Source organism: Meriones unguiculatus, chromosome 15 (genome assembly GCF_030254825.1).
Source record: "Meriones unguiculatus strain TT.TT164.6M chromosome 15, Bangor_MerUng_6.1, whole genome shotgun sequence".
NCBI lineage: Eukaryota > Metazoa > Chordata > Mammalia > Rodentia > Muridae > Meriones > Meriones unguiculatus.
This window is the reverse complement of record NC_083362.1, coordinates 52425804-52442232: the sequence shown is the minus strand read 5'-3', so window position 1 is coordinate 52442232 and position 16429 is coordinate 52425804. Positions and strand designations below refer to the sequence as shown.

General features: G+C 45.5%; 2 protein-coding genes across 2 annotated transcripts; both read left to right on the top strand.

The window, feature by feature from the left end:
* Positions 1-896: 896 nt before the first annotated feature.
* On the top strand, positions 897-2621 carry LOC110563116 (gamma-crystallin D). Its single transcript, XM_060367866.1, has 3 exons — positions 897-1002; positions 1090-1332; positions 2282-2621. Exons 1-3 carry the CDS (start codon positions 994-996, stop codon positions 2552-2554), a joined length of 525 nt encoding a protein of 174 aa, XP_060223849.1. The 5' UTR covers positions 897-993; the 3' UTR covers positions 2555-2621.
* Positions 2622-13124: 10503 nt separating this feature from the next.
* On the top strand, positions 13125-15932 carry LOC110543932 (gamma-crystallin E). The gene is made up of 3 exons (XM_060367865.1): positions 13125-13230; positions 13318-13560; positions 15593-15932. The coding sequence occupies exons 1-3, from the start codon at positions 13222-13224 to the stop codon at positions 15863-15865; spliced, it is 525 nt and encodes a 174-aa protein (XP_060223848.1). The 5' UTR covers positions 13125-13221; the 3' UTR covers positions 15866-15932.
* Positions 15933-16429: the final 497 nt, after the last annotated feature.

The window sequence follows — 16429 nt, the reverse complement described above, 5'->3', positions numbered from 1 at the left end:
ACCCCTTCCCCTCCTGCCGCACTCCAATACTGACACGTCTGGTTAGTTCATTTCTTCATGTCTAAGGTTTTGTTTACCCCTGTCTACCACCGACTGAAGGCGCTGACCAGATCCTACCACGACTGTGCCCTTTGGGAGTTGGTTTTAATTTAATTTATAATCTAAGGCATGATCATGTGTGTGTGTGTGTGTGTGTGTGTGTGTGTGTGTGTGTTTGAGGTGGATTAGGTTTTCTCACTTCCTCAGACTCAGGCTTTTCCTTTTGGTTCTGTGATTAAGCGTCTTAAACTATTTGCCCTCTCGGTTGCAGAACCAGACATTGCTAAAAAAGAAATGCTCTTCTTTGCCTCCTGCTCCCAACAAAGACTTTGTTGTCTCCTCTTGGAATTTTGGTTTGGTTTGATTTTTCACAGTGAAAGTGTGAAATTCTGTGAACTCCCTCGGAAAAACAGTCCCAATTTCTTACAACCTTTCATTCTAAACGTCTCCAAAGACCTTGAAATTTTCACAGTTCAGTTGAATCTGTTTCTTTCCTATTAATCCATGTGGATGGGTTGGGGTACCCGCATGCAGTGAAGCAGATCTTACAGACAACTTACATTCACCACGTTAAGACGCCCTCCGCCCCACACTTACATGGTTTGGGTTTGTCCAACTACACAAAGAGTGTGGTCTATCTACGAAATGGCTGAAGCCCTGCTTCTATTATTAAATAAACAATGTGCCAAATTACTTTTTTTCAAACAATCTCAATAGCATCAGCTAGTGATAGCAACCTGAATACTCCAGCGTGAATAGAACCAAAACCCACAATGAGTCCCGTGGGCTATGACAGCAAAGAGAAAAGAGGAGAACATGAAAGTGCCCTGCCCCCCGCGGGCCCCTTTTGTGCTGTTCCTGCCAACGCAGCAGACCTCCTGCTATATAGACCCTGCTCCCAGCCCCACACATCCAACAGAACCATCCCATCCAACCCGCCAGCCACCACCAGCCATGGGGAAGGTGAGCCCAGCGGGCCCCGGGCCTGGGGAGGGAGCCGCCCTCAGCTCCAGGCCACACCAGGCCTCTGAGCCCTGCCTTGCCTTGCAGATCACCTTCTATGAGGACCGCGGCTTCCAGGGCCGCCACTATGAGTGCAGCAGCGACCACTCCAACCTGCAGCCCTACTTCAGCCGCTGCAACTCTGTGCGCGTGGACAGCGGCTGCTGGATGCTCTATGAGCAGCCCAACTTCGCAGGCTGCCAGTACTTCCTGCGTCGCGGGGACTACCCCGACTACCAGCAGTGGATGGGCTTCAGCGACTCCATCCGCTCCTGCCGCCTCATCCCCCACGTGAGTCTACATCCTCAGCAAGACCGAAGCAGCGAGGGTTCTGACTGCAGTGGCCAGTGCAAAGTTCAACGCTGGACGTAGGGCTGAGCCTGTTTGTGAAAACAAATCCGTGAAAGCTAGAATCCATTAGTTCAATACCCCTCCCCCTCTCCAACATCCCAAAAAGCAAAGTGCCACCCAGTTACAAATTGGTCTGTAAAGGTTTGTGGAGTACGAACACATTGGCAGCATGGGGGTGAACGAAATCTGAGTCCTGCCTTGCCATCATTTAGGATGGAAAAACAGGATGACTAAATAGGCTATACAATACGGTGGTTACTGGACACAGAGGTAATGTGTTCAAACTCTCCTTCCTCTTTTCACCCCCCAACCTGCATATCTGGGGGTTCCTCCTTTCCCTCAACAAAGAGCAACACAGATGTTTTACAGCCGTGCCTCCTCTGTTGCGTAGGTGTGTTTTAAAATGCCAACACTTACGAAAAAAAAAAAAAAAGGTTCTTGGGCTTACTGATTTTTATCTTCCCAGGTTTTTTTTCTCCTCATTATATTTATAAATTACTAACTGAGCAGTCATTGTCTGGGATTTAAGGTATTGAATATCTTAATATATTTTAATAGAAAAACATTTCCCCCAAATGGCAAACCAAGTAAGTAACAAGCCATTAAAGGTCCTGATTTTGTGGTGGTGCTGGCTTCACAGCCTACTACATAGACCGGGGCTGGACCCTGGTGGTGTCTGAATCCATTCAGGCTTCCTTCTCCAATCCATTGGCTCACACTTTCCGGTCGCAGAAAATCACGGAACCTTCCCTCATAGTTGTTTATCAGTAGCCTGAATTAATTAATGTGTTCATTCTCGATTTCAAACGGCTTGAGGCAACTGAGGCCATCCTAAGGCGTTAGTAGAACCATTTCACCGTTGCTTTTCTCCTGTTTCTGGGCCTGCCAGGCCGGCTCTCACAGGATCAGACTGTACGAGAGGGAAGATTACAGAGGCCAGATGGTAGAATTCACTGAGGACTGCCCCTCCCTCCAGGACCGCTTCCGCCTCAATGAGATCTACTCCATGCACGTGCTGGAGGGCTGCTGGGTCCTCTATGAGATGCCCAACTACCGGGGCCGGCAGTACCTGCTGAGGCCCGGAGAGTACAGGCGCTACCACGACTGGGGCGCCATGAATGCCAGGGTGGGCTCTCTGAGGAGAGTCATGGATTTCTATTGAATTGGTTTTTTACTCTACCCCTTCTCCATCTGGAAGCTAATAAAATATTTTCTGTGTGTTCCTGGCACTGATTTGCACCTGTTTTGTTTTGTTTTTTCCTTTTGTCTCATCTCCTGTTAGCTTATGTTTATTGGTTCAAAACAGGGTCTCACCGTGTAGCCCGCACTGGCCTCAAACTTGTGATCCTTTTTTGAGCATGTGCATGTATGATGTGTATGTGCGCACGTGTTAAGAGTACTTTTGCAGGGGATCCAGGATGGTGGTTCACAGCTGTCTGTATCTCCGCTCCAGAGGATACAATGCCCTCTTTTGTCAAAGGCAGGCGTATATGACATACACACACATGTAGGCAAAACACTCATATAAAATAAAAGCTTCTTAAAATTAATTTAGTTACTTTATGTGCATCAGTGTTTTGCCAACAGCTGCTGGTGCTGGGACTTGAACCCTGGTCCTCTGGAAGAACAACCAGTGCTCTTGACCATCAAGCCATCTCTCCAGTCCCCAAAATCTTTTAAAAGGCAAAGTGATAATAACTTCAGACCACTATTTCATTTGGGTTTCCAGGCCTTAAAAATCTTGTTGCTTCCATGTGGCAGTGGCACATACCTTTAATCCCAGCACTTGGGAGGCAGAGGCAAGCGGATCCCTCTCTGAGTTCTTGTAAAAGCCACCCAGCCCTTTCAGAGCCCTTCTACTCCCCAAAAATTGTATGAAAAGGATGAGTTTGAAATCTCTGCCAGTCTTCTGCTGGGGTCATCATCTAACACTAAAGTGACCATTAAAACGTAAGTGGGGGGGCATTCACGGTAGAGAGGGAAAGGCCCCATGTCCCCAAGTGAAAGGGCAGAGGTTCCTAGCAGTGTGCCCCCGTTACTTCAGTCATCTTACATCCGGAAGGTGACAGTTGGAAGGTGAAGGAAAGGACGTGAGCATTTCAGAGATATTGGCCTTGATGTCCTCAAAGCTCTGAATCAACACCAACAACCTTGAGACTTTTTGTGATGGGGGTAATATAAACCCGTGTGTGCTCAAAGGCGACAGGTGTTCCATTGTCTTTAGTTCAACATACGTGTGTGTGTGTGTGGCTGAGACAGAATAGAAAGAAGTGTTTACAGAAATTGCTGGTTTTCATTACGGGGAGATTCGTGTCTAAGTAATGATAGCACAAACTTCAGATTCTTACCGTAAGATTAATACAAACAAGAATGGAATTTAAACACATTGGATAACTGATTGTTACATTCTCTTTGTGTATAGAAGCACATATACAAAGTTATATATGTTTATACAGTCTTGTATGTACACAAAATATAGACCTGTGCTAGCATGCTATCCACAAGTTTCTAGGAAACTAAGACTCAATTCATTCAGGTCTCTCTTTGCCTACCTGCTTTTTATTTTTTATTTTTTAAAGGAGTGTCCTTGTAAATACTTTAAACATGGATCTGATTGTATCATTTCTCTCCTCCGCAGGATTGAACTCAAGTCTGGTACCATCTAGGGATCAAGTACTCAAATACATGATCCTGAAGGGGCCATTCTCATTCAGTCCACCACACACAGCACTTTTGAATGCACAGCGACTGTAATTACCTGCACAAGAACCTGCATAAGATCAACGTCCTGTCTAGGAGTTGGGAGGGGTCTAGCAGAGCAGCTAATAGTTGTTGTGGGAGAGAGAAATTTCCTCAGTGGTGTGACCACTGGTAAGGGACACATGTCCCTTCAGACAGCGTAAAAGGCTTAACAAAACCTTGATGACTCAATGTTTCAAAGAGAGAGAGAGAAAGAGAGAGAGAGAGAGAGAGAGAGAGAGAGAGAGAGAGAGAAGTAGAAGAGGGACTAGCTGGGAAGAAGATGCATCATCTACAAAAATATTGTAATGAAACCCATTCTTGTATACATAATTAACACATGCTAGTCAAAAAGACAAACAGAAAACAAGTGTTTTTAAGTGTTCTTTAAAAAGACCTTTAGAAACTTAAAATATATATATATATATAAACAACTTTTGATGTTTCTCCATGATCCATAAGAAAAATATGAATTTCTTTGAGAAACTAGCCCCAACCCATCTATTTATCTGTTATTATCTAACTACCATCACCCTTTTTTCTCACCTCCATGAGTCCTCCACAGACAACAGACAACAAATGATTCCATAACCCTTTGTCCTTCCTCACATCTTTTCCTCACCTGCCTGCTGAGCTGCTGGTCGTCCACCTAGTCCTTCAAACCAGTTCAACCCACCCTAATCCCACAGCCAGAATGAGGTCAGAGTCGGTTGAATTCAAGGATAACAATTCAAGGATATCAACAAGTCCATGTCAGACAGGCAAGGTGGAAATCTCTTATTTCAGTGACTGGAAGTCCTGAGATAGCCCCAGAACTAAGGATGGTTGACCCAACAAGCTGACAATACAGCAGGGTATTGTACCATATCTTCATCAGCATCTGTACCACCCTGAAGCTGGTGTCCTTGGTAAGGAGAGGGTGTTGTAAGAGGCAACTGAGTTAATATTCAAGAATGAATGAGTGAAGGAAAACACCAAGAGTAATCTTTATCTGCAGTTACAAGTATACTTAAAGCACACATTTCCAAGTTTAAAGATGACCTTAAAATATTATCAGAGTTTTGAGAGTGGAATAAAGAAAAAAAGTCAGAAGAGACTGAACTAATGGAGATACAGGGAGGAAATACAAAATAAGAAAGACACTAATTGAAAAGAAAAATTAAAATATTAATGTTACTGTTTTATATGCTGTTAAACACATAGAAGAAATTTAACTCTTTTTTAAAAGATATATTTATTATTTATACAATGTTCTGCCTGCAGGCCAGAAGAGGGACCATATCTCACTGTAGATGGTTATGAGCCACCAAGTGGTTGCTGGGATCTGAACTCATGACCTTTGGAAGAACAGCCAGTGTTCTTAACCTCTGAGCCATCTCTCCAGCCCCTGAAACTTAACTCTTAATGCTTTTTAATTCTCTTATAATCCTTGTAATTCACAGACTACTAGGGGAGGACAATTGAGATGGAATCTGCAGTTGACACTTTCACACTTCCTTAGTTGTGCTACTAAGAATGTCATAGGGGCTGGAGACATAGCTCAGCATTTAAAAACACTTAAACTGTTCTTCCAGAGGACCTGAGTTCAGTTCCCAGCACCCACATGGTGGTTCCCAACTCTCTGTAATTCCAGTTCCAGGAGATCCAATGCTTTCTTCTTACCTCTACTGCCACTTAACACACATGTTGTATATACGTGTATTCAGACACACATACACATAAAATACATATTAAAAAAAATTACCGAAGAATGCCACCAGAGAAGCAGAGAAGCCAGGAGGTCCACTACAAGCCTGTGGTCCCAGCCCTGAGCAGGCTGAAACTGGACAACAGCATCTAACAAGATGGCGTCTCAAAAATAACAACAAAAATACACCAAGAGGAAAAAAATAAACAACTATGAACTAACTTTAGATCCAGTGAGTCTACACCTAGGATTCTATCCTAAGAAACAGGTTTTAAAAATAGGAAATGTTATACACAAGCTGTTTATTTGGGGGAAGAGTCATATCAATAAAGAATTAGAAATGGTCAATCTTCTATAGTATAGGTATAGTAAACTATAACACTTTTATAATGAACACTTGAGCGTTTTTCAGAGAATACCTAGGAAATAAATCATAATCTGGAAGGTGTTTGATAAAGATGTAGCTAACAGTTAAAAGTTCAAAATTATATTCATGATGTAATTGCCACCTAAACATTTTATATACTTTTGCTGAACTGCAGCAGAATTTTTGGCTTTTGCTACTGTAAATTGTATGAAGTAATGGGTTTCATTATGACATTCTCCAGCATACATGTATTGTATTTACATCACATTCATACACATCCTTTTTACCCTCTTGTTCTTCTGCCCCAACTGGTCCCCTTCCTATATCCAAGTAGCCTCCTTATGCTTTTACATCTTTTTAAAACTCTAGATTGTGCACATAGGAAAAAAACCTCATGGTATTTGTCTTTTTGAGTCTGACTGAATTTTACTTACCAGGATGATCTCCATTTCTGTCCATTTCCTTGCAGATGCCATGATGTCATTCTTCTTTAAGGCTGACTAAAACTTCATACCACACTTTCTTTAGCCATTCACCCATTAGTGGACGCTAGACTGATTCCATACTGGGGCTAAAATAAAAGAGATGGGATGACCATTTCATGCACTGTGTAAAGATTGTCTTTGTATGTAAAATGCTGATTTCTGTACCAGCAGAGAGCTGAGTACAGACCGGACTTCTGTATTGTTAAGCTTCCCCTGTCTCAATGTTTTGTAAACATTGCTCTCTATCACCTTCTGATTATTTTTGCAAAGAGCTGAGCAGCCAATTAGCTGAGGCAGGAGAGAATGCTGGGACATCTGACAAAGACAGGAACTCTGGGAAAGAATCAGGTGTGAAGAGTCGTCAGCCAGACATGAAGAAGAAACCGGTACTGAGACTGAGAGACTGAGAGGGGACAAGCCAGGCGGCAGAACACAGATTAATATAAATGGAATAATTTAAGACCTAGGGGAGTTGGGGGGATGTCAGGTGTGGGGAGGGCTGGGCTGGGTGGGTGAGAGGGTTGGGAGAGAGGAGGGAAATTGGTGTTGGGGCATCTCTGGGACAAGCTGGAGACCTGGGATAGATGAAGCTCCTGGGAAGATATGGGGGAGAGGGTGACCCTAGCTGAGATTCCTAGCAGCAGGGGATGCTGAGACATCTTCTCCAACCCCCCCCCCCCCGCATCCTGTAGCCAGGCGGGACTTCCAATAGAGGGACACCAACCCACACACAAAACCCTCCACCCAAAATTTGTCCTGCCTGCAAGATGTGCAGGGATAAAAGATGGAACAGAGATTGAGGGACCAGCCAACCAATGACTGGCCCAACTTGAGAGCCACTCCATGGGAGAGAGCCAACCCTAACACTATTAATGATACTCTGCTAGCCTTGCAGACAGGAACCTAGCATAGCTGTCATCTGAGAGGCTTTCATCCAGCAGATAATGGAAACCTATGCAGAGACCCACAGCCGAACATTGGGTGGAACTTAGGGAGTCTTGTGGAAGAGTTAGGGGAAGGACTGGGGAAGCTGGAGGGGGTCAAGGACTCCACAAGAACACCTACATAGCCAACTAACCTGGGCCTATGGGAGCTTACAGAGACTGAACCACCAATCAAAAAGCTTACATTGGCTGGACCTAGGCCTCCGACTCATATGAAGTTGATGGGCTGCCTGGTCCTCAAGTGGGTCCCCTAACAATTGGAGCAGGGGCTGTCTCTTACTTGGACTCTGTTGCCTCCATCTGGATCCCCTTTCCTCAGCAGGGTTGCTTTGACTTCCCTCAGTGGAAGAGGAGGCACTTAGTCCTGATGTGACTTGATGTGCCAGGGTGGGTCGGTATTGGGAAGGGTAAGGGGGGAGTGGGTGGGAGGGTGTGACTGGGGGGAAAGGAGGCAGTGGGGTTTTGAGTGGGATGTAAAATGAACAAACAAATAAATGAATAAAATAAAAGTTAAGAGCTAGTTGGGGAGCGAGCCTAAGCTAAGGCCAATCTTTAATAATTAATGAAAGGTCTCTGAGTCACACTTGGGAGCTGACAGTCCGAAGAAAGTCCTGTTATACCTACCCCCAATGTTTATCTAGAAGCTCCATGGTAAACATGGGTATGAAATGCAGCAAAATTTTAATGTAGTTGATTGTGCATGTGAGTGTCGTCAATGTGTACATGTATGAGAGGGCACACAGAGAGCAGAGGAGGGCATCTGATGTCCTTCTCTGTCACTCCTCGCCTTTGAGGTGGCTCCCTCCCTGAACTTGGAGCTCTTGTTTTTCCTGTCTCCTCCCACACAAGGCACTGGGTTTACAGGTACCCACGAGACCACGCCCAGCTTATTCTATAGGTGCCGGGATCCGAACTCAGAGCCTCAGAGTTAGGCAACAGGCACTTGTACCCAGGGAGCCTTCTTTGCAGCCCCAGAAACAGCTCAAGCAGTTTCCAAACGGAGCACCTGCTAACTCTGTTTTGATCTTGAAGTAAAATATTTCCACCACCCAAAGTATTGACACATAAAGGAAACCCTGAAAACAACGCATTCCTGTTAATCCTGTTTCCTGTGGAAGCAAGGGCTGTGTAGGCGCGGTTCACATTTTGGTTCTTGTGATTTTAAGTGTATCCTGACCACTCACAGCGCTTGACACCACCACTGTGCACCTCTAGAAACACACATCATTCCAGAGTGCGGCTCAGCCCTCATTAACCGGCTACTCACTGTTCCCCACCCCCCCAGCACCTGGTAAGTATCGTTCATTCTATTTCCTGTCACAGAAGTGAAATCATAGCCTACCTGTTGGTTCTTGTCTGGCTTCTTCAATTTAGTTTAGTGTGTTTTCCTGGCAGAGTGACCTTAACATTCTCGTTAAAGCCATTTTGAAAACACATACAGGCTCTCCCATCCCCCCACTGTGTCTCCTTGGCCCCCCCCCCCCTTTTTTTCCCAGGATTCCTAACTCTATAACGTTGATCTACACGTCTGGGCCTATACTGGTACCACACTGTTTTTATTACCATAGCTTTGTAATGAATTTTAAAACCAGGAAATATGAACCTCCCAAATGTGTTCTTTTCTAAGTTTGTTTTGGCTGTTTGGATCTTTCCAGGGTGTCAGGCAAATCTCCGGGCACATTTCCATATTTCTGGATAAAAGTCTCATTGACTCTGTGGATCAGTCTGTGTAGCTGTGACCTCTTAATGATGTTAAATATTCTGATCCCCAAGGGCAAGATCTTTTTCTATATGTTTATAACTATCTGCAGATGTGTTTTGCAGTTTTATGTCCAATATACTTACTTTCTCTCCCTTAACATATAGTGAACATTTTCTATATCCTTTAATAAATTCTCAGAGATTTTAGAGATGATTTTTTTGAGTGTTCTGCCTTTTAGTTATTTTTTAAAATTATTGTCATTTATTCAATTTGTATCCTGGCTGTGTCCCCCTCCTTCATTTCCTCCCAATCCCACCCTCCCTTTCTCTTCTTCCCCTATGCCCCTCCCCTAGTTCACTGATAGGTCAGGTCTTCCTCCCCTTCTATTGGACCCTAGCCTATCAGGTCTCATCAGGACTGGTTGAAATGTCTTCCTCTGTGGCCTGGCAAGGCTGCACCCTCACAGGGGGAGGTGATCAAAGAGCCAGCCATTGAGTTCATGCCAGAGAAAGCCTCTGCTCCCCTTATTAGGGATCCCACTTGGAGACTGAGTCTATGGGCTACATCTGAGCCAGGGTCTTAGGTCCTCTCCATGCATGGTCCTTGGTTCGAGTATCAGCCTCTGCAGGGCACCCAGGGCTCAGTTTTTTGTTTTGTTTTGTTTTTGTTTGTTTGTTTGTTTGTTTTTGCTCAGTTAGTCTCCTTTTGGAGCTCCTGTCCCCTCCAGGTCTTTCTATACCCCCTTCTTTCATAGGATTCCCTGCACTCTGCCCCAAGTTTGGCTATGAGTCTCAGCATCTGCTTTGATACCCTGCTGGGTAGAGTCTTTCAGAGGCCCCTGTGGTAGGCTCCTTTCTGTTCCCTGACATCTCCTGCTTCCCATGTCTATCACATTTGTCCTTTGGACATCTTCCCTTGGACCTTCCTTGTTGCTTAGCTTCTTTAAGAGTGTAGATTTTAGTATGTTTATCCTATATTATATGACTAATATCCACTTATGAGTGAATATATACCATGTGTATGTCTTTCTGCTTCTGGGTTACCTCACTCAAGATGATCTTTTCTGTTTCCCACCATTTGCCTGAAATTTTCATATTTCCTTGTTTTTAATAGCTGAGTAGTATTCCATTATGCAAATGTACCACAATTTCTGTATCCATTCCTCCATTGAGGGACATTTCGGTTGTTTTCAGATTCTGGCTATTACAAATAAAGCTACTACAAACATGATTGAGCAAATGTCCTTGTATACTTGAGCATATTTTGGATGTATGCCTGAGGAGTGGTGTAGCTGGATTTTGAGGTAGCACCATTCCTAATTTTCTGAGAAAGCGCCAGATTGATTTCCAAAGGAGGGTTCCCCTTTCTCCACATCCTCTTCAGCATGTGTTGTCACTTGATTTTTGATCTCAGCCATTCTGATGTGTGTAAGGTGAAATCTCAGGGTCATTTTGATTTGCATTTCCCTGATGACTAAGGACACACCCTTCATAATAGCCACAAATAACATAAAGTATCTTAATTTGACTCACCAAGCAAGTGAAAGACCTGTTTAAAAAAACAAAAACAAAAACAAAAACAAAACAAAACAAAAAATACTTTAAGTCTCTGAAGAAAGAAATCAAAGAAGATATCAGAAGATGGAAAGATCTCCTATGCTCATGGATCAGTAGGATTAACATAGTGAAAATGGCCATCCTGCCAAAAGCAATCTACAGATTCAGTGCAATTCCCATTAAAATACCAACACAATTCTTTACAGAACTTGAAAGAAAAATTCTCAGTTTCATAGGGGAAAACAAAAAAAATCCAGAATTGCTAAAACAATCCTGTACAATAAAAGAGCTTCTGGAGGTATCTCCATCCTTGATCTCAAGCTGTACTATAGAGCAACAGTAATAAAAACTACATGGTACTGGCATAGAAACAGAATGGTGGATCAATGGAATCAAACAGAAGACCCAGAAATAAACCCGCACACCTAGGGATACTTAATTTTTGATAAAGAAGCCAAAACAATACAGTGGGGAAAAAAGACAGCATCTTCAACAAATGGTGCTGGTCTAAAGGAATGTCTACATGCAGAAAAATGCAAATAGATCCATACTTATCACCCCACACAAAACTAAAGTCTAAGTGGATTAGAGATGATCAACTCATCAGATGTCTCAAAATTTACTTAATTAACACACTATCCTGGACAGTTCTTTTATAGCTAATTCTTAGCTAAACTACCACTGTCTTCCCATGCACCTTTAACTATCTCCTTCAGACAGATTTTTAGAGAGGTACAAATTAAATCAAAACAATAAAGACTGGAACTGTTAAAATATGTAATCAACAGCCAGATGGTGGGGGGCACACACCTTTAACCCCAGCATTCGGGAGGCAGAAGCATGTGGATCTCTGAGTTCCAGGCCAGCCTGGTCTACATAGTGAATACCAGGTCAGCCAGGGCTACACAGAGAAGCCCTGTCTCGAAAAACAAACGAGCAAAAATTATCCATCAACAAGGGCTGGAGAAACAGCCAGCAGTTAAGAATCCTAGCTGTTCTTCCGGGTGACTCAGAACCACCTGTGACTCCAGTTTCACGGGGTACGCCCTCCATTTTCTCACTACTACAAGCATTGTGGGTGCATGTAAATACATGAAGGCAATGGTCCTCAAGGCCAAGAGGGAAGGAGGTATAGTTTTCCAATGGGCAGCTGGAGGTGTGATCTTGGCTATCACAGTTAGTTGAAGTGGGTGAGCTGACACCTGCTGGTGGAGACAGGATGCTAAGAAGTATGTTCCACTTCTTCTCAGCCCAAATGTCAACACTGTGCCAAGGTTAGGAAGCTTGTTGCTGCTGGGAGTTTGGGGGACTGGAGGAGAGAGAGAGTCCAACCCCTTTTAGGCGGTGCACTCACTTCTGGGCAATAAGGGTTTGCTCCCGGGGTAATGAGGGCAGAGTTTTTGCAAGGCTGTGAGATTCCAAATGTCCTCCTACCAGGTCACCTTGCATTTATCAGCAGCTGGAATAAACTGCCTTGGCTTCTCAGCAAAAACATTTAATAGAAGCTTATCAGTGTAAAAATGGCTGTGAGTCACCCTGTGAGACCCAAGGCTAGGGGTCTTATAGTCTGTGGGAGGAGGCATGGGTGATGAAGCCCAAGAAGGGCCTGGTCTCACTCACACACTTCAGGGAACAGAACTGAGGTGTCTAAATCACGTGAGTTCTCTGGTTCCCAGCTGATTATCATAGAGCTTATGAGGACGTTCGTTTTTTTGTTTGGTTGGTTTTTTGAGGCAGGGTTTCTCCGTGTAAACGCCCTGGCTGTCCTGGAACTCTCTTTGTAGACTGGCCTCAAACTCACACAGATCCTCTTCCCCCTGCTTCTGCCTTTCCCGCTCCTGCCTCTGCCTCCAGAGTGCTGGGATTAAGGAGAAACTCCGGTTAGACTCCAGTCGTCCTGACAGAAGGTACCTCCACCCCCACCCCCCTTTTTCAGGACTGTTAACTACATCACATTGTTATTCAAATACACATTGTTTTGAAATTGTAAAAGGTAGCCAAAACATTTGAATACAAAATGTTAACGAGTTAAGTATGTTTGCTCTATTTCAGTTTCTCAAATCAGCGTCATTTAAAGGCCAGAGCAGCATCAAGTGACCCTTTTAACCAGGTCAATGATTCGTCATCCATTCGAAAGCTCTGGAGAGTCTAAGAGAAAACATACAATAACCCACGCCTCCCCCACAGTCATTATATAGAAAGGAGAGAGAAAAAGTCCCCCTGTCCCCCCCGCGGGGCCCTTTTGTGCTGTTCCTGCCAACGCAGCAGACCTCCTGCTATATAGACCCTGCTCCCAGCCCCACACATCCAACAGAACCATCCCATCCAACCCGCCAGCCACCACCAGCCATGGGGAAGGTGAGCCCAGCGGGCCCCGGGCCTGGGGAGGGAGCCGCCCTCAGCTCCAGGCCACACCAGGCCTCTGAGCCCTGCCTTGCCTTGCAGATCACCTTCTATGAGGACCGCGGCTTCCAGGGCCGCCACTATGAGTGCAGCAGCGACCACTCCAACCTGCAGCCCTACTTCAGCCGCTGCAACTCTGTGCGCGTGGACAGCGGCTGCTGGATGCTCTATGAGCAGCCCAACTTCGCAGGCTGCCAGTACTTCCTGCGTCGCGGGGACTACCCCGACTACCAGCAGTGGATGGGCTTCAGCGACTCCATCCGCTCCTGCCGCCTCATCCCCCACGTGAGTCCCTTCCTAGGGCCCCTGCCCACAGTCAGGTGATCCTGATCAGCTAGTAACATCTATGGCGGGCTAAAGCCTGGAGCGGCTGCTCTGTGTCCCCTGGTTCGGTGTCCTCCTATACGCTTACTAAGTTCTCCAAGGTTCCCTCAAAAACGTGTCTGAAGTAAAGTTCTCCACTGGTCATTTTTATTTCCTTGGCGGAAATCAAATTCACCAGTACTGGGAATAAGCAGAGTGTGGTTTACAGTTCGGAGCTCCTGGACCGTGGCATGGACACCAACCAGTTGCCTGAGGTTTGAGGATCTTCATCTGAGTTTGAGTTCAGTTTCAGCTTAGGCCTGGGAAACCCTGAGCTGAGATGATAGGCCTACCTGAGTTACGTAATAGCTGCCAAGGATGGGGGAAATGGCATTCTGCAGGTCCTGGGATGTCCTCTGTTACCCAAAGGAAGCCCCAACAGTCTGGGTCCCACCTGTTGTCTAACAGGGAAAACACATCACCTCTGTGAGGTTGGAGCCAGCTTCAGATATTAGCTGCCTCAGCCTCCTCCCCCTCTGCCCCTCCCTCCTTGCCCTCCTTCTCCTCCCCCTCTCCCTAGCCCCACCCCCTTCCTCCTGCTCCTTTCCACAGACTCAAAGCACTGGCCTTTCACTTTCTCACAAAAGAACATCTTGTCGAGGTAACTGTCCAGCCGGTCAAATTTGCCTGAGCAGATAGATAAACAAGAGCAGAGCATAGGTCCAGCAGAGACTGCCTCACGAGGACCTCTTCATTCTTATGGACGAGTTGCTAGGAGACCCCCTCGTATGTAGGTGGATAGAAGAAGAAAGACCCTGAGCCAAGAGCTCTTGCTGGGAAGGAGCAGGGGATAGCAAAAGCTGACAAGGGGTTTGTGCAGGACGAGCTGCCTGACCTTCCATTGTGCTAACGCAGTGGTTCTCAACCTGTGGGTCGGTCTCGAACCCCTGTGGCATCATATATCAGATATCTTACACATCAGGTGTTTGCAGTAACAGTTCACGACAGTAGCAAAATTACAGTTATGAGGTAGCTGTGAAATAATATTATGGTTAACTACGACATGAGAAACTGTATTATTAAAGGGTTGTCTCATTAGGAAGGTTGAGGACCACTGTTCTAATGGGTTACAGCTTTTCTCCACGCACAGGCCTCTTCAGAGCTTAAACATTTATTATTAGTGTTGTCCCGAACTGATTCACGAGAGCAGATCACACTTTTTGTTTGTTTGGTTTGGTTTGGTTTTGGTTTTGGTTTTTCGAGACAGGGTTTCTCTGTGTAGCCTTGGCTGTCTTGGACTCCCTTTGTGTAGACCAGGCTGGTCTAGAACACACAGAGATCTACCTGCCTCTGCCTTCCCAAGTGTGTGCTACCATGTCTGGCTCTGAACCTCTATTTTAAAGATATTCTTACTTTACTGCCTTTGAGGACACCAGGGCCTGAGGCAATAAAGAAAGATGGAGGGATTTCTGGGTTGAGCTTTCTTCCTAAATTGCTGCCATCTTCTTCCTATGGAAGAGGCTATTTGACTTCTCTCCCTCCAGTTTCTGCTACTGAGATTCAAGATGGAGTCTTTTGCTAAGGATACATTTGGGTTTTCATTGGAATACCAAATTATTCTTATCCCTTCCAAAAAAGAGCCCCAGATTACCACAAAACTAGTATTGAAAAAAAAAAAAAAAGGAAAGAAAGAAAAAGAAAGACTAAAACAAACTGAAAAGTAATTACTTAAAAATGGTTCGGAGGAGGGGCCAGTGTGTAGGTAGCAATACCAGAAAACTCCACAGAGCACGGTTTATGTCAAAGGAACAGTGCGTGGTGGTGGTGACCTCCGGGACTTCACTGGGTACAACCTCCTGAACATTATTAGGTGGTCCTTCAACTTAGTCACGTTTGGCATAGAAAAGATAAGGGACGCCCATCCCCCAGGGCAACTTGACACCCCAGGGTTCTGGCTTGCCAAGCTCAGGTCAGGTTTTCTGACGTCCCCTTGTCCCCTGTTTCGGACACACAGTCCAGCTCTCACAGGATCAGGATCTATGAGCGAGAGGACTACAGAGGCCAGATGGTGGAGATCACAGACGACTGCTCCAACCTCCAGGATCGCTTCCACTTCAGCGACTTCCACTCCTTCCACGTGATGGAGGGCTACTGGGTCCTCTACGAGATGCCCAACTACCGGGGGCGGCAGTACCTGCTGAGGCCAGGAGAGTACAGGCGCTACCACGACTGGGGCGCCATGAATGCCAGGGTGGGCTCCCTGAGGAGAATCATGGATTTCTATTGAAATATTTTTACTCTACCATTTTCTCCATCTGGACGTTAATAAAATATTTCCTGTGTGTTTCATGCAATGACGGAGTCCCCTGTTCCTTTCACCCTTAATGGAAGGGCGCAGCAAAACTACAGTCAGAAATGGTGTCACACATACTGGTGGGCAAGAACGGAAAGGCAGGCAAGAAAGACAGCACAGATCTGTGGGGGAAACCGGAAGGAGGGGTATCCCTGTAAGAGTTGGGTCCTACTCACTGCTTACTAGCTGGGGTGATTTAAGCGTCAGGGAGAGGGGGTTGAAAGTTCCCCGTCTGGGCCCACACTTGAACCAGTGAGGAGTCAGTTCAAGTACATCAGGCGATCCATACCTGCCTGGTATGGACTGGGGGTCTCTGGGGCAAGGCAATCAAGAATCTAGAGGAGGGGAAAAAGGACCATGTTTCTAGAAACCAAATCATTGTAGTAACAGAAACAGGCACAGCTCGTCCAGAATGGAGGAGGTTTCAAAATTTGCCATGGGCCTGGTAACACCTGGTCCTGTCACTAGCTTTAAGCAGTGGGTCCTGTCACTTGGCAT

Excerpts from the sequence above, each read along its gene's own strand:
- LOC110543932 (XM_060367865.1), top strand. Across the intron at positions 13,561-15,592 it reads CCTGCCGCCTCATCCCCCAC|TCCAGCTCTCACAGGATCAG; the intron begins GTGAGTCCCTTC and ends TCGGACACACAG.
- LOC110563116 (XM_060367866.1), top strand. Across the intron at positions 1,333-2,281 it reads CCTGCCGCCTCATCCCCCAC|GCCGGCTCTCACAGGATCAG; the intron begins GTGAGTCTACAT and ends TGGGCCTGCCAG.